At 56.2% G+C, this 17,513-nt stretch overlaps 1 protein-coding gene across 4 annotated transcripts in view; it reads left to right on the top strand.

The window, feature by feature from the left end:
• The window catches only part of CCDC57 (coiled-coil domain containing 57), a 116,528-nt gene that overhangs the window by 41,206 nt on the left and 57,809 nt on the right, over positions 1–17,513 (top strand). For all 4 annotated transcript variants that reach the window (XM_064582284.1, XM_064582283.1, XM_045888227.3 and 1 more), the window contains 6 exons: positions 3,347–3,505; positions 6,523–6,685; positions 7,120–7,254; positions 12,201–12,423; positions 12,964–13,116; positions 17,392–17,495. In XM_064582284.1, coding sequence (XP_064438354.1) covers positions 3,347–3,505; positions 6,523–6,685; positions 7,120–7,254; positions 12,201–12,423; positions 12,964–13,116; positions 17,392–17,495 — 937 coding nt within the window. The remainder of the gene's footprint in view (positions 1–3,346; positions 3,506–6,522; positions 6,686–7,119; positions 7,255–12,200; positions 12,424–12,963; positions 13,117–17,391; positions 17,496–17,513) is intronic.

Below are 17,513 nucleotides of genomic sequence, written 5' to 3'. Positions count from 1 at the left end.
TTTACCTATTCATCTGTCAGTGGACACTTGGGTTGTTTCCTCTTTTTGGCTCTTGTGAATAGTGCTGCTCTGAACATGGGTGTGCAGATACCTATTCAGGTCTCTTTAAAATTTGGAGGGGGATATACCCAGAAGGTGAATTGCTGGATCATATGGTAAATCTATGTTTAACTTTTTTTTTAAGATTTTATTTACTTACTTGTCAGAGAGCATGAGAGTAAAGCAGGGGGAGCAGCAGGCAGAGGCAGAGGGAGAAGCAGGCTTCCCGCTGAGCAGGGAGCCCGATGCGGGGCTTGATCCCAGGACCCTGGGATCCTGACCTGAGTTGAAGGCAGACGCTCAACGACTGAGCCACCCAGGCGCCCCTGAAATGCGTTTTTTTTTTTAAAGATTTTATTCATCTATTTGACAGAGACACAGAGAGGGAACACAAGCAGGGGGAGTGGGAGAGGGAGAAGCAGACTTCCTGCCGAGCAGGGAGCCCGATGCGGGACTCGATCCCAGGACCCTGGGATCATGACCTGAGCTGAAGGCAGACGCTTAATGACTGAGCCACCCAGGTGCCCCTATATTTAACTCTGTCCTGCTGTGTGTGGCATCCACTGGGAACTGGACTTGGCATTGGACTCCAGTCCTGGCTGCCAGTGACGAAGTGATACTTGGAGAAGCTGTGTTTACTAAGAATGTCTGATTAAGACAGTTAAATCAGGGACGCCTGGGTGGCTCAGTCGTTGAGCGTCTGCCTTCGGCTCAGGTCATGATCCCGGGGTCCTGGGAACGAGCCCCGCATCGGGCTCCCTGCTCCTTGGGAGCCTTCTTCTCCCTCTGCCTCTCATGAATAAATAAATAAAATCTTTAAAAAAAAAAAAAGACAGTTAAATCAGTCATTGGTTAGGGTTCACTTTACTTAGCAGCTGGCTTTTCCTGTATGTTTGGGGAACGTGCCTGGCTCCGTTCCAGAGAGGGTGCTCTGCCAAATTGTATTTCCATCAGGGGAGGATGGCCCTTACAACTGTACAAACCAGGGAGTTAGTGCTCACTCAGGAGGGTTTCCTTAGACTGAACCTATGGTCTTGCTTGATCTGTTCAGCACAAGCAACGGCAGTTAGGGAAGCAGACGTGACAGTCTGACGGGCGGATGTGTTCCCGCCGGGCTGCGCGGCTCTGCGTGGGCCCTTCTCACAGCTGCTTCCGGAGCTACAGAGCTTCCTTGTGTGAGGCCCGGGGCCGGCCTCCTTCCACCTGCACCCGCCTTTCAATGTGTCTGTCCCTGTGTTTCCCGCTCCTCCGTGCGGTCCGGCACGTGGGCCGTGGTCGGGTGCTGCCCGGGGCCGCCGTGCCCGGGACAGTCCGTATCTTCTCACGCTGAGACATATGCTGTTTGAAAACCAGCCACAAAAACAGCCCATGTTTTGAGCTCTTTCTTTGGGCATATTTGTGGTGATTTTCCTGAGGGCACGAGGTCGTGAACGCCACAGTAGAGAGGCCATGGCCCCGAGAGGCTCTGCGAGAACCCGACCGTGCCCTGTGCCTACCGTACCTACTACGACGGGGTCACAGCCGGGCACACGGGCGGCGCCAATTTCCAGCGTCCACAGTTACGGCACAGAAAGAAAGAGGGGAGACGGTTGAACCCAATCAGGTGGTGCATCGTTAACAAGTAATCAGTATAAAGACTAATAATTTTTGCCTGAAAAAAATTATTATGGAGATATTTTGCATTTTTTGGGTGCTAAATTTTGAAGGTGCACCTCAATTCAGACCAGCCACGTGCTCAGGAGCCATGCGTGGCCCGTGGCCCATGGTGAGCGGCACAAGCCTGAGTGCTTGACTGCGGGGGTCCGGGACGCGGTAAGGGTGAATCCCCACGCTCTCCAGAGCCCCGACCTTATCGGGCTGGGTTGGTCTTAGCAAACTAGTGCAGGGAGCACAAGCAGAGCCCTGCGGTCGGCAGATCCCTTGGTCGGTGTGTGTTGCAAACAGAAGACGTACAAACACAGCTCCGAGTTCTAGCGGCTTCTCCTGTCGTTGGGGGGGGGCTGCCACACTCGGGGTGCATAGGAGCAGTGTCGGGGAGCGCAACAGGAGGTCCACGCAGAACGTCCCCCTAGTGCTGCTTGAGGCCCGGGCAGGGGACCTCCAGGGCTGCCAGCCACTCTCCCACCTGGAAAGTCGGAAAAAGCCTCAGTGACAAGTTCCCTGCTGGCTGATGTCCTTTGCCTCTTAGAGCAGAGTTGCTGACAGATGGGTGACGAGGAGGGCTACACTTCAGGAATCCGGAGGAGGGCCCGGGGGTTTTGTGTCCGTCCAGCTTCTTGGTGGCGTGTGCGTGGGAGTGTAGCCGGAGGAGAGCCCTCATGTCCCCCCGTCACGTCAGACCCTTGGTGCTGGTGCAGCACAGAGGCCGAGGCCCAGACCCCGTGGGGGCGCAGCTCCAGGGCAGCGCGTGCTGAGGGCCATCTTGGCAACGGTCCTGGCCTGCTTGGGCAGGCGTGCGCCTGGAGCGGGGGCCGGGCAGCCCCCAGGCCGAGCCAGTCCCGGCCCCCGCTCCAGGCACTTGCACGGTGTGTTAGCTGGATGTGTTCTGAAGTTCCCAACGTCGCGTAGCCCTTTGTGGTGTGAGAACAGGTGTGGGTCAGGATGGTTTGGCGAACCGTACTAGAAATAATTTGTTGCAAGTGTATGAAGAAAAACGGTCTTTTTCCAGTGGCTGAGAATCGTGCTGGGAACTCTGTCAACAGACTCTCTTCCTCCTCTGAAAACGTCTGGCGCCATGCAGCTTCCAGGCAGCTTGGCAGCAGAGCCCAGAGACGCTAGCGGCTCAGCAGCAGCCTTGCTCTCCTCGGGTGGCGATTCTGTCCCTCCCCCTGTGGTGATCGGCTTCCCTGGGCAGTATCTCTGGGTGTCTTCTCTAGAGCTCTTCTTCTGGGGAAGCTTATCCAAGCTGTGCTGATTCTGCCAGGGAGTGTAGGGTTTCTATAGGACCTCGTCTTACCCTTGAACTTGAAGACATGTGTCTGCACGTTGAAGGGCTGCCTGAGGCGTGGCAAAGGTGAGCCCAGCGGCACCACCCCAAGACCCCTGTGGCTCACTGTCCTCTGCACGTCTGGCGCGGACTTGGCGGGTTGTAGGTGTTCAGTGGGCACCTGGGTTGGTGGGATGGACGGGTGGGTATTTCTTCTCGGGTAGGACCGTTTCCTAATCTGGGTGAGGAAGTCTCCACCCTGATCTGGAGACACTGGTGTGTGGGTTTCCTTTGAGGGCGGCGTGCATGTGGGTGTGTGTGTGTTGGAAAGCTTGAGTGAGCACCACACCCACATTCACACAGCTTTCCTTCTTTGTGCAGACTTCGGGAAGATGCATCAGCTCTAAAATCCGGCTGGGATGCCCAGATCGCTCAGCTGTCCAAGGAGATGATCTCCAAGGACCTTCAGCTTCAGTCGCTGCAGGAAGAGGAGGTAGAACTCAAGGCACATCTGGCCAGATGCCAGCAGGACATCGGAAGGTGACTGTCCCCACAGCTTCCCCGAGAGCGGTCTTTTCGCTGCACACCTCCTAGGGGCCTGGTGCTGTTCTGGGTGCTGCGGGTACAAAAGGGAACAGAATCAAGGCCCTGGCCTCGCATCCTATTGAGGGAGAAAGACAAGAAACAGGAAAGAGAAGAAGAACATCTGGTCGTGAGAAGGGAGAGCACAGGAGGGACGGGGTGATGGAGGGTGGCCGGAGAAGGCCTTTCCCCGGGAACGGGCCCGGGTCCGGAGCGAGCACCACAGCAGCGTTCTTGCTGCTCGGTCCCGTGTGGACAGTCGCTGCTTCGTGCCTCCTGTGTGATTGCTAAGGAAGCTTGTGTAAAGAACGTGTTCTCTCTCTCGAGGAGTAACTTAAATACAACAGATGCCCTTGTTTCAGCTGTACGGTTGCTGACTCTTGACTCAGCCTCCCCCGCAGCCGAGACGCGAACCCTGGCCCTGGCCCCAGCCCTGCGGCCGCCCCGCCTGCCGCTCCGCATTCCGTCTGTGTGCACTTTGCATCTGGCTTCTCTGCATGCTTGTTGCACGTTTTCTGTGTTTCTGTGTCAGTTTGGGGAATTTGCGTCTTTCAGTGAGTTTGCCCATTTCGTGTCATTGTTGACTTTATTGGCACGGAACTGTTCGTGGTGTTTCTTTATGTTTCCCCAGTGTGTGCAGAGCCTGTCGTAACCATCTCTGTCCTGTTCGTGATCAGCCTAGCTGGACATCTGTCGATTTTACAGATTTTTTCAAAGAGCCAGCTTTTGGTTTCATTGACTTTTCTCAGTTGTTTTCCAGGTTTTTACTTTCATTGACATCTACTCTCAAAAGATTATTTCCTTTCTTCTGCTTCCTTTGGCTTTAATTTGATGTTCTTTTGATAGCTTTTAATGGTGGGGTCCTCGATTATTATTTTTGAACCATTGTTTTTTTCTGAGAAACGTGAGCATTTAATGCTGTGAATCTCCTTCCGAGCACTACTTTACTGCATCCCACAAATTTTGATATTATTCAGTTAAAAATACTTTCTGATTTTCCTTGTGATTTCTTTTTTGGTCCATGGGCTGTTTAGAAATGTGTTGCTAAGTCTCCCATCATTTTGAGATTCCCAGATATCTTTTTGTTACTGATTTCTGATTTAGTTCTGTGTGTCTGCTCCACGGGATCCAAGTGCGGGGAGCACGGGCATTCGGGAACTTCATGGTCACGGGACAGCGCTGTGGCGGTTCCTGACGTTTTACAAAGTATTGGCCCTCCGTGGACATTTTAAGAGTCTCATGCTCTACCGACTGAGCTAGCTGGGAGCTTCTCCGTGGACATTTTAAAAATAAACAACTCGGGGGTGCCTGGGTGGCTCAGGCGGTTGAGCGGCCGACTCTTGGTTTTGGCTCAGGGTGTGGTCTCAGGGTCCTGGGATCGAGCCCCGAGTCGGGCTCCTCACTCAGAGGGGAGTCTGCTCGAGATTCTCTCCCTCTGCCCCTTCACCAGCTTGTGTTCTCTCTCTCTCAAAAATAAATAAATAAATCTTTAAAAAAAAATAAGTGGGCTTTCACCACAGTTTGCAAAGCCTTGTCCCACTGCTGTGAGCCTTTGTGTCTGAAGATGTGCCCATGTTTGCCTTTTTGCGTGAGTGCTGATTTTGCTGGGTTTAGGATGCTAAATTCCAAATCACTTTTCCCTGGATTTTTAAAAAATACTTTATTTATTTATTTGACAGAGAGAGACAGTGAGAGAGGGAACACAAGCAGGGGGAGTGGGAGAGGGAGAAGCAGGCTTCCCGCCGGGCAGGGAGCCCGATGCGGGGCTCGATCCCAGGACCCCGGGATCATGACCCGAGCCGAAGGCAGTTGCTTCACCAACTGAGCCCCCAGGCACCCCTTCCCCTGGGTTTTAAACCCATCGTGTGTTACTTTATTATTGATCTGGAACAAATCACTGTAAACTTAGTGGCTTAAACGACGCCCATTTATTATCTCAGTTTCTGTGGTCAGGAGTCCGGCTCGGCTCGGCTCAGCTGTGTCCCTGGCAGAGGGTCTCACTAGGCTGGGACCACGGTGCCGGCCAGGCTGCCCTTTCCTTCCAGGCTCCTCAGGGTGGTGGCAGAGGTCCTTCCCCGCGGCTGCGAGCCCTGACAGTGTGGCTTCCCGGCAGCTACCTCTCAAGACCGGCAGGAAACCCTCTGGTGGGCAGGACAGGGTCTCGTGTGGCTCACCCGATCAGGGGCGCCCATCCGGTCGTGCACACAGCCCGCCACCCTTGGGGGAGAGGCCGTCCGGAGCCCCCCACCATGCGTTGCCCCACGTGGCCGACGAGAAGCCTGGGGCCCATCTGGCACTCTCTCTCTCTGTCCCTTAGGCTTCTCTTTCATCCTGGAACCCAGCACCGCACACAGCATCTGTGTGTGTGGTCCTGTAAAGCTCCCCCTGCCTGGTGCTTGGCGAGCCCTTGTGGTCCGAGGACGTGCGTCCCCCCAGTTGTGCAGGCTTTTCTCCTTTGTCTCCTCCGTTCTGATCTCTCTGGACCCGCTCTTAGATGGACGTCGGTCCTCTGAGCTCTGGAGGCTCTCTCTGTCCTGGCGGCTCCGAGCTCTCCGGCTCGGCCCGCTCTGCTCTCTGGTGGTTGCTCTGAAACCTTCTCACATTTCTCCGCTGGAACCACTTCTCTTTTTTTTCCCCCAAGTTTGTTAGCTTTCTTCCCTTCTCTTCTTACGAATGGGTTCTTCTGTTTCTTGAGTTTGATGTTCCGTGGTGCTGGTTTCCTTGGTGTTGGGAGCCCCTGCTCCTCTCTGAACCCGAGCCTGCCCGCAGATGCCCTGTCTCCTCTGCGTCCACACTGCAGACTCCTCCCGGCTTCGCCAAGCATGCCTTGTGTCCGCGAGTGCACGGGAACAGGGCCAGCCCACAGGGGGCCCCCGAGGGACCCGACTGCAGTGTGGTAGCGCCCTCCCTCCACCCCGCCACCTTTGCTCTTCACGTGCAAGACATTAACCTCCGTGCTTTTCCCGTCCCCGGAGGTACAAACAGCAGCTGTCCGCGGCCGCGGAGAGGGAGCGGTGCCTGGAGCGCGAGAAGATGCAGCTGGAGCTGGACTGGCGGCAGCGCTGTGACAGTGTGGAGAGGGACCAGTACCGCAAGTCTGAGGACCTGATTCAGGCCCTGACCGAGGCGCGGGATCAGGTCTGCGTCCCCAGGCTCGTCAGGTTTCGTCCTGCGCTGGGAGGGCCTGGGAGCGCCCTGTGGCCCCTGGAGGAGGGCTCTGGGCTCTCACCGCATTGTCGTTTGGATTGGAAGATGCCGAGCCTCACTGAGCTGCGTGAAGTGTAGCAACAAAGATGAGAGCAACGAAAGGTGTCCCTGTCCTGCCCACAGCCTCTGACAGCATCTTAGTTTTGCTACATTGGTTGTTTCCCTAACTGACCAGTGCTGGGAGGATCCCTGGCCACACCCGAGCCTGGGGCTGCCTCTCAGCCGGCCCTGGCCGCTGCGTGGTCCTGGGCCCCGGGGGCTGCTCACTCACGCGTCTGCTGTCTGCTCCCCGGGAGGGACCCCGGAAGTTGGCCTGCTGCCTTGTAACCCCCCCAGCGGGAGCTGAGTCCCACATCTCCTCCCAGGTTGCTGCCAAGCTCCAGGAGACAGAGCGGACGCTGCGTGACCAGGAGGTGGTGCTGAAGGCCTTGACCCTGGAGAGAGACCAGGCCGTGCAGGCGCTGAGGACACAGGGGCTCCTTCCTGAGAAGGAGGTGCAGGTCAGTGCTGCCCCTCTCCTCCCTAAGCCTCCCCTGGGAAGGCCCACCCCCAGCGGCCCGCTCCTTGAGCCTTCCCTCAACAGCGGCCGTGGGAGAACGGGGCCACACAGAAGCCACCTGGAGGCCGGTCCTCTCAGCCCTGTTCCTTTCCCGTGTCTGTCAGCAAACGGGCCAGTCTGGCCCCTGGAAGAGCTGAGGTGACCCTGTGCTCAGACTCTTCTCCGTATCTTTAGTTCTTGAAATCTCAAGAACACCCACGTTCTGCCGTTCTGCCATACAGATGGTTAGTGTACAGTTGCTTCCGTGGCCTCCTCCACGGAGCTGTTGTGGGGGGTCGCTGTGTGCCGTGACCCCGTCCGCAGGGACTGCCTGAGTCAGGCAGGTCTGCCGAGAACTCTGTCCCGGCCCCTGGATCCTCCGATGCCGAGGTCGGTGCCGTGGCCCGAGACACAGGGACCCTGCGGAACGGTTTGGAAGGAGCAGGGCCGGGCCCCAAGGTCCACGGTCAGAGGGGCAGGGGCAGCATGAGGTGGGGGAGCGGGAGGGGCAGGTGGAGGATTTTTCCAGGCCCATGAACAGTTCTTGTCTCGCTTGACACACAGTGAAACACACAGATCTTCAGTGCACACAGGTCAGTGTGTTTGCCGTGACTGTGCCCATGGGGCCCAGCCTTCCAACAAGATACAGAGCATTTCTGTCACCCCGGAAGTTCCCCTTCCCATTGGTCCCCGTCCCCGTCCCCACCCCAAGGGCAGCAGCCGCTCAGACCTCTGGCTTGTCACAGGGACCCAGGTGGGCAGGATTTCCTCCAAGACGATGCGCTGGCCGAGTGTCCAGGGCTCAGCTCCTAACCAGTGTCAAGATATTTGTAATTTGGGACGCCCGGCCAGCTCAGTCTGTAGAGCATGTGACTCTTGATCTCAGGGTCGAGTTTGAGCCCCACGCTGGGTGTAGAGGTTACCAAGACGTACGTGTGTATACATATGTTCCTAACTTGTCCTAAGCTGTGTACAGGACCCAAGACCTCTACTTCTTCTCTCAAGAACGTAAGTTCTGGCGCAGGCTCAGAGTTGACATCTGGTGATCCTGTCTCGGTCATTCATGAGAATTGTCAGAACCCAGGAAAATGACCCAGTGTCTGTGAGGACAGCTGGGCGGGAGCCACAGCCTTGGGGAGGACGTGGCACATGACCACGGAGGCTCCCTCGGGCCTCGGCAGCACAGGGCAGCGGGAAGGCTCACGGGGAGGGATCCGTGGGCGGCAGGGACACCAGTGTCCTTCCTGCCACGTCACTGGCCACAGAGCCGGCTCACTTACTTTAAAAATTGGGAAGAATGCTTCCTGTCCTGGTAGCTTTGTCGGCGTCGGTGCTGATTTTGGAGGATGCAGTGTGGTCAGACGTCCGGAAAGAAATCCCAGGGTGCAGCCGAGGGCCCTCTTGTAATGGAAACCTGTGTCTCTCCAGGAAGGACAGAACTAAGGGGCTAGAATTTATCCCAGAGACATGCGTCTTCACACCTGCTGTCTGAGCCACCGACATACAGCCGTGACCGTGTCCTCCCCACAAAGATCTCTGCGCTGACGGACAGCCTCCCAGAGTCTGACAGTGACCATGAGGGGCCTGCGGGCTGACGGTGGCCCCGAAGAGACAGGTTCCGGTCCTAACCGCCAGCTCTTCGGGATGCGACCTTACTTGGAAATAGGGTCTTTGTGGATGTAACCAGTTCAGATGAGCTCACTCGGGAGCAGGGTCCTAATCCAACATGACTGGCGTCCTTATAAAAAGCACAGCACGTGGAGACACAGGGAGAAGGCCAGGTGCCGACGGAGGCAGACACGGGAGCGACGTGGCCCCAGACCGAGGGACACGGAGGAGTGCGGGTCCACGCTAGAAGCTGGAAGAGGCAGGAAGAGTTCTAGCCAGGGCCCCCGAGGGAGCATTTGCTTCCAACCTGAGGCACGAGCCCCACGGTCAGCGTCACAGGAGGCCCCAGCCCCCCACAGGTCTCACCTCAAGGCCCCTGAGGGAAGCCGTGTCGCTGGGAAATTGGGGAAATGCGGCAGGGGAAGTGGCTTCCGGGGCAGAGCCAGGGGCCGTGTGTCCGGTAGTCCAACCTCTGTCCTTTATGAAAGGTCACTCACCCGGTTGCATGCATGGAGGCTGAGCAGGGACCGCGTCAGGCTCGGAAGACCCGGCCCTCCCGGTGCTACGGGGCGCAGGGCAGTGCACAGCCCGTGCCAGACGAGATCGTGGCTCTCGGAGCTGGCTGGGCTGCCCCAGGGTTTGGGGGCTGATGCTGCCGTCCCATCCTACGGATGAGGGAGCCAGGACCCCGAGAGGGGTGGTCCCTGCCCCACAGCAGCAGAGGGAGCATCTGAGCAGGGCCGGGCCAGCGGCAGGTCCCACGCGGCTCTGCTCTGGGGTCTGTGAGGGGCAGCTGTGAGGTTTTGTGCGAGATGTTCCGACGGGCATGGGAAAGGGAGGTTGGGGGTTTGCAGGGAGACAGGTGGCCCTTCCTGTCTGCAGTGTCCGCGGTGAGCAGTGGGGCCGTGGAGGGCGTGACGGGGGGAGGGTGTTGGAAAGCTGAGGTCTGTGTTCAGTAGAAAAAGAGCTAGCTGCCTTCTGGAGGGAGAAGTAACGTGTGGCCACTGCAAGAACTCAACAGTCTCCATTCAGCGGCGTGGCCTCGAACCCGGCGGACCCAAGGTCCAACCCGGCTCAGCTCCTGTGTGGCCCGGAGCAGGTTTCCTCTCACAGCCTCCAGGGCACTTTCGTGGCAAATGAAAGAGTGGCCGGCGCGTGGCAGTGGGTTGAGCACGCGGGGGCAGCGTGGAGACGGCGTGGCGGCTGGGTCAGACCTCGTTAGCTCGAGCGTCCATTGCTTCATCTGTGTGATGCGTCCCCTTCGCAGAGCATTGAAGGGGGGCTATGACCCAGCGCCTGGCCCTCCAGAGGACGTGGAAGTACCCGTGGTCAGGCCTTTCAGGCACTCTGGTGCGTTTCTCTAGTTGCCTCTTCCTGTGGGTCTTAAACGTGCCCCCATGCACGTACTATTTTTATAGACTTCAGGTTGTGCTATATAATTTTGAGTCTTTTTTTCCACTTCTACGACGACTGTGTTTCATGTCCTTGTAATTCTTCAGAACACAATGTGAATGGTTGTACATTTGACCGTATGGCCCTTCTCTTCCCCGCGGCCGCTGGGCCGGTTAGCGCCTGTTGTCCTAAGGCTGCATGGCCGTGTTGGAGCTTGGTGGAAGCTCACCTTCTGCTCGGGTGGGTCAGTGCCGCAGGACTGGGCAAGCCGCAGGAAGGCTGGAGCTGCGGAGCCTGTGTGGCAGCCGGGGCGGCCGGCCCGTCGGCAGGTGCCTGTCTGTGAGCGGGGCCTCTGCTTGGGCTTGGACCCAGAACTGGGCAGTCCGCCTGCAGGGCCGCGTTCCCTGGCCCGAGCCTCAGGCATCCCGGTCCTGTGCTGGCCTGTGGGCAGACACTCGTTTCCTGGAACGCGTCTGGTTTTCTGGTGGTTTACAGCCAGCAGCAGGCCCCGCTGCAGTGAGCCCCTCGTGGTCACTGTCATTTCTGAAGGATGCCACCGCTGACCGTTGGATTGCAAGGCAGCCGGGGTGTCCCTTCCTGCATGCCGCACACCAGCCCTCTGTCTCGAGGGTTTCAGCGGCTGTCACGAGGGGTCAGCAGAAACCTGCGTTTGTGCCCGTCACACCACGTAATACCCTGTTTTCCTCTGATCACTTCCGGGAGTTTTCTCTCTACCACTGATCTTTTTTAGCAGTTTGATCATGATGTGCTGTCTGGTGTGATTTTCTTTGTGTTTATTCTGCTTTGGGTTCGGTGGACTTCTTGGATCTGTGGACTTACGTGTTCATCACATTTGTTATAAATGAAGTACTTCGGGCGCCTGGGTGGCTCAGTCGGTTAAGCGACTGCCTTTGGCTCAGGTCATGATCCTGGAGTCCCGGGATCGAGTCCCGCATCGGGCTCCCTGCTCAGCAGGGGGTCTGCTTCTCCCTCTGACCCTCCTCCCTCTCATGCTCTCTGTCTCTCATTCTCTCTCTCTCTCAAATAAATAAATAAAATCTTTAAAAATAAGTAAATAAGTAAATAAGTAAATAAATGAAGTACTTCTTCTGCTGAGCCTGATGACTCTCTCCAGTCTCACTCGGTGCTCGAGCTGCACTTGCTGTTGCCGCGTGCTTGCGCTCACGGAGCCCTCCTCTGCGACGTCTCGTCAGCTCAGTGAATTTCTCATCTCTGTGGGTGGTGTCTGGTTTTCTAAAATTATCTTCCATTCCTCTTCCTGTTATGTCCCTGTTTTTCTTTACACCCTTGAGCGTGTTTATGATCATAACTGCACTGAGCTCTTGGACCACCACTTAGCAGGTCTTCATGGTTCATCTGTGTGATCGCGTGTATTAGAACTTCATTCCTTTTTGTGGCTGAGCGCTGTTCCACTGTGTCACGTTTGTTTTCGTTCACTCGTCCACTGGGGACACTTGTGTTTGCACATTTTGAAAAACGGTGCCGTGAACACGCACGTACAAGTTTTTAGGTGGACGTATGTTTTCGGGGTGGAATTGTGGGTCATGTAGTAACTCCGTGTTTAACCCTTTGAGGAGCCGCCAGACTGTCTTCCCCGCGATGCAGCGGCGCCCGCCCGCAAGCAGCCTTCCCGGCGGCTGACGGCCCCGCGTCGCCTGCCTGTCCTTTCCACGCCAGCCGCCCCATGGGTGGGCGGTGGCTTCCAGGTTTCTCAGGAGAAGCTGCCTTTGGCCAACAGCAGCCTTGTCTTTGCGACAGCTAGAAGTTCGGTGTCGTCAGTTGAGCCGGGAGGGCAGACGAGGGGGGTGCGGACACAGCCGGCCCTGGACGGGCAGCGAGCCGCAGGGTTCTTCTGTAGCTGTGAGCACTCTCTTTCTTTCTTGACAGATGCTCCTAAGGCATCACGAGGAAGAAATAAGGGGAAGTTTTCCGTCTAGTGAGATCCAGAGGCTCCAGGAGCAAAACACAAGCTTACGAAGGGCTGTTTCAGAGATGAGGAAAGAAATGGAGACCCTGAGTGACCTCGTTCTTCCTCCTGCCCCGTCAGGGGGTCAGTCCTCCGACACAGAGCAGCCCCGTCCAAGCCCAGAGGCAGCAGCTGAGGCTCCTGGTGAGCGAGGGCGAGGGCAGCAGGAGAGGGGAGGGCAGGGGACATGGGTCTCCACTGGGTCCAAGATGGGCTTCCCCTGGAGTCTCATGCATGAACGTCTGCTTTAAAACGTTACTTCAAACTGTGGCAGCAGCATTTCCTCGGAGAGAGAGTGTCTTAAGTCCGTGCCTCTGTGTGGGATAACAGCGTGTATTGGTAAAGGGAGAAGGACCGCGAAGGCTGTGTACCCGGCACGGGGAGGTGGCTGGGCACCGGGTTCGAGTGGCGGGCAGCAGGCCTCTCCTCGGAGCGTCCTGTGCTGTAGCCGAGCTGGGCTCCGCCCCGTGCGCGGTGAGGAGGGGCCCAGGAATGGCCATGACACTGTGCGCATGAAGGCTCACGAGGGGGCGCCGGGTGTCTGCCGGCTTGTGGCGGCCAGTGGCCGTTGTGGGGGGCGGGCCGCGAGCAGGCGGCCCCAGCCTGGGTGGGCCTCTGCCCTGGTGACGGTGGAGGGGAGTGTCAATGTGTATGCCTGTGTATTCACTGTTTTTTGGGGGGCAGATCACGTTACAGTCCTTGAAACAGAAATACGAAACCTAAAGCATAAATTTAAAACCTTGGAAGAACAAGTAGAAGATGTGTTAGATCCTTCCAAAAGGCCCTGCTCTTACACCGACTTTCAGCCCAGCGTCTGCACCTCGGCCGGAGTCCCCGGTAAGAGTCCTTGTCTCGTCCTGTCACGTGCTCTGCCCCAGTAACACTACCTTTGTTTTGACTGAAATATAAACCTTACAGAAAGTCCTGAAATGCAAATGCACAGGTCAAGGAATGGCCGCAAAGTGTAGGTCCCTGTCCCTGCCTCCAGGAGTCCCCGGGCCAGGCCGTTCTCAAAGTGTTTACGCCGGTTCACCCCTCTGTGTGGGCGCCTCCCTGCCCCACCCCTGCTCCGACAGCACGCAGACGCCCCCTCACCCCGGCTGGGGCGCTGGCCGGGTGGAGGGCCCACCTGGGGGAGCTAGGGGGACGGACGCAGGCCAGGCAGCGCCCTCAAGCTGCCCAGCAGATGGGTTATGAGAAGAGAAGGGAGGGAGCAGGACGCTGCCCCTCTCGATCATCCCGTCTCTGCTCAGGAGCTGGCTGGCTTCCCAAAGCTGGTATCTTTTATTTCTTTTTCTTTTTTTTTTAAAGATTTTATTTATTTTTTCATGAGAGACAGAGAGAGAGAGAGAGAGAGAAGTAGAGGAGAAGCAGGCTCCCAAGGAGCAGGGAGCCCAATGCGGGACTCGATCCCAGGACCCTGGGATCATGACCTGAGCCGAAGGCAGACGCTTAACCGTCTGAGCCACCCAGGCGCCCTTTTATTTCTTTTTCTTAAGTTACGTTTCCTGGCCGGCATCTCCAGTAGGATGTTGGTAACGGCTGGCTTTCTTCCTGATCCCAGAGAAAAATTTTCAGCATTTCACTTTAATACTTGGTAAGGATTTGGGGGCGCAGGGTCAGAGTAAGGAAATTCCTTTCTCTTCCTGTTGTTAGGCAGATCTTTGCTTTTTATTGTGATTCTGTCAGTTCTGCGTCATGTGTTCTGAAGCCTTGTCGTTGGATGCGTACAGCCCTAGGATTGCTGTGTTTGTGACGGGGACGGACCCTTCCAGGGTCCCGCAGCTCTCCTTGCCCCGGGGTCCGCTCCGCGTGCTGTTGGTCACTAACCTGGCCTCCCCCTGGTGAGTGCCTGCTCGGCGTGTCTTCGGGATCCTTTCCTCTGTTAGCGTGCTTCTACCACATTTGGAGTGAATTTCTTGTGGACAGCACATAGCTCGGTCAGTTTCTAAAATCCATTTTGCTAATGTTTCTAACCAATATACTTGCACTTGTCGTGTGGAGGGTGAGCAGCCGCTTCCTGCCTGTTTTCTGTCTTCCTGCTCGTGGGTCATCTGCACGTTGTTGGTGTTCCATTGCCATGGGTCTGTGGTTGCTGAGGGCACAGCTCTGGTGGCTGCAGGACCACGGCCAGCCCCCGTCCACACTGCACAGCCTCCCTCGGAAGGTGGAGGTGTGCCTGCCACGCACGCCCCGTGCCCGCGTGGCTGTCACAAACCCCGCCTCTCCTACGTCGGGAGCTGCTTCAGGCAGGATTATCGTTCTTGCTTTGAAATGTCAAACGTACTTCAAAAAACTCAAGAGGAAAGGTGGAGTCTGTGACCCTGCCCTTTGCCCTTTGTGTCCTTCCTGCGTCCCGACGTTCCAGGTTCCACATCATCTGCTCTTAGGGCAGGTGCTGGTGCCAGATCTTTCCCTTTACCCGAGAAGGGAATATATTCGCTGGTGTCAAAGGAGGAGCTTTCAGCCCTTAATCCAGTGGTGCCACTTCCTCCGAGAAGGCCTCTGCCATCCAGCCCTTTCCCCGACCAGTCGCAGGCCGAGTCTGTCGCTCACAGCAGGTATCTGATGGTGCTGTGTCTGGACACATGCTTCTTTGGCTTATCATGTTGGGCATTGAATCTGAAGGTTGTTGTCTTTGCCAAATTTGGGGAGTTTTCAACCATGACTTCTGCACGTGTTTTCTCGACTCCGTGCTCTTTTTCCCTTTGGGACTCTGGCGGCAAAAATGCTCGCTCTCTTGTTCTTCTCCCACAGGTCGCTGTGGCTCTGTGACTTCTTTCCATCTGTTTCCCCTGTTGTTCAGATGGGCAATTTCTACGTCCATCTTCAAGCCCACAGGCCTGCTGTCACCTCCATGCTGCTCTGGGGCCCTTCGGGGGCACTTTTATTTCGGTTTCAGTTCTAAGATTCCATTGTGTTTTTCTTTATCTTTTACCGCTCTGCTGAAACTTTTCTTCTTCCATTGTTTTAAGACTGTTGATACATTCTTGCTTTAGGTTCCTTGTTCCCTATTCCACATGATCCCGACATCTGCCCTCTCAGTGCTTCATTTGAGTTGGGATTTTCCTGGTTATCGGTGTGATGAGAGACTTTGGATGATGACATGCACATACCAAGGGGATGCTCTGAAACTCCGATCTTTATGACGTCTGTTTGATTCCTCTTCTGCGCTTTCGGGCCCTCCACCTTGCTCAGGCACAATGCACGTCTGTGTCCTGGCCCGCTGTCTCGGGCTGGGTCTGAACGGCCCCTTGGTCTCCAGAGCCTTTGCGATGATGCTGTTCTGTGCCTCCTTGTGTGCGGCCCGAGGCCATGGTCCTGGCGCTCTCTGCCCGCCCCCCCCCCCCCCCAGCAGAGCTCAGCTCGCAACACTTCGGCCATCCCCATGCTGCCTGGTTTCCACAGGGGCCCCTCAGGGACTTGGTGCAGAGTTAAGGAATCCCTTTCTCTGCCCTGCGCACCCGCCCCCCCCCCCCCCCCGCACCCTCCACACCTGCTCTTCCCAGGAGGGTGCAGGCGGCTGGTGCAGATGAGCCTCTGTCTGCACCACGCCCGCCTGTGGAGTCCCCCTTCCCTGGCCCTTCCACTGCAGGGAACAGGCCTGGCTGGAGCCTTTCTTGGTGCGAGCTCCCTGGTGTGTCTGGGCTGTGGCTGCTCCAGCATCAGAGCTCGGAAATACAGGAGGGAAACGACGGGGAGCCCTCTGCGGGGTGTCCCCATCCCCGGAGCCCCCGGCCCTCGCCCGCTGGGCCTCCCCCCACAGCCGCTTTGGGCTTACAGCCGCACCGAAGGAGAGGGCGGGGCACGCACGCGCTGTCTTGTCCAGAACAGCGAGCTTGCGTCGGTTTTTGAATGTTAAACCAACTTTACATCTCTGGAATAAACTCAACACGTGATATATTCTTTTACTGCTATTTTACTGACAATTAATACGTTTATGTTAGTGAGTGACTTTGGCTGTACCCTTTCTTTCTCATGATGCCCATTGTCAAGTTTTAGGACCACGGGTCTGGCCTCAAATGTGTTGGGAGATGTTCCCTAGTTCTGTTTTCTGAAAAAGTTTTATATTAGACCCATGTTAATTTTTCCTGAACCAATTAATAGAATTCAACTCTGAGCCCCTCTGGGTTTAGGATTTTCCTTGTGAGAAGGTTTTAAAGTGTGAATTCAGTTTTTTTCACAGTAAAGGACGATCCCGATTTTCTTTTTCGTGTGTCACTTTTTGATAATATATTTTACTAGAAAATTGTCCATTTCATCTAGATTTTTAAAAATTGCCTATAGTATTGTCCTTCGAATTTTATTTTACTGTAATTTATTTATTAGAGAGAGTGAGAGAGAGCATGAGAGCAGGGGTAAAGGGCAGAGGGAGAAGCAGGCTCCTCCCTGAGCAGGGAGCCTGGATGCAGGACTCAACCCCAGGACCCCCAGGATCCTGACCTGAGCCAAAGGCGGATGGATGCTTAACCGACTGAGCCACCAGGCGCCCCTGTTTTTAAATTTTTTAAAAGATTTATTTATTCATTTGAGAGAGAGCATGCACAAGCAGCGGGAGGGGCAGAGGGAGAGGGAGAGAAGCAGACTCCCCCCTCAGTGCAGAGCCCAAAGCGGGACTCGATCTCACGACCCTGAGATCATGACCTGAGCCGAGATCAAGAGTCTCACACTCTACCGACTGAGCCGGCCAGGCAGCCCTGCATTCCAGAAGTTTTGATAAGCAGTGTATTAATGATAATTCAGGTCAAAATAATTTCTAACCTCCACCGATCCCTTCTTTGACCTATGGTCGTAAGAACGTTTCCCTAGTTCCCAAGCAACTGGGAGGCTGGTGCAGGTGGCAAGGCCGTACTGTTTTCCTGCAGAGGTTCCTGCTTCCTTGACACGAGGATGAGACTTCATCCCAGCGCCTCTCAGTCTTTGTGGGGACCTGGCCCCTTCCGCTCAGCTCTAGAGCATCTTCACTTCCCAGTGGACGTACAGTGACAGCAGGCATCCCCAGGGGAGGGCAGCGAAGCATGCATCTCTGCCCTGGACGGCACAGCCTCCACTCCCAGGACCTTCCCCGAGGCTGTAGGAGGCCTGAGCCTGACAGAATCACTCTTTCTGCAGGAGGAGCCGTGTCAGCTGATGGTTCACCCATTGGGCTAGCCCTCAGGAGGCTCAGGGACAGGGCACATCTCACAAACTTCCTGGTGGCCCGGCTCAGGCGGAAGGTAGGGCCGCCCCTTGAC

This window comes from Mirounga angustirostris, unplaced genomic scaffold (assembly GCF_029215605.1).
Source record: "Mirounga angustirostris isolate CCGP_5_RB_7025 unplaced genomic scaffold, mMirAng1.0.hap1 SCAF_17, whole genome shotgun sequence".
Lineage (NCBI taxonomy): Eukaryota > Metazoa > Chordata > Mammalia > Carnivora > Phocidae > Mirounga > Mirounga angustirostris.
The sequence above is the reverse complement of the archived record's forward strand: the minus strand, read 5'-3'. Positions and strand labels throughout refer to the sequence as shown.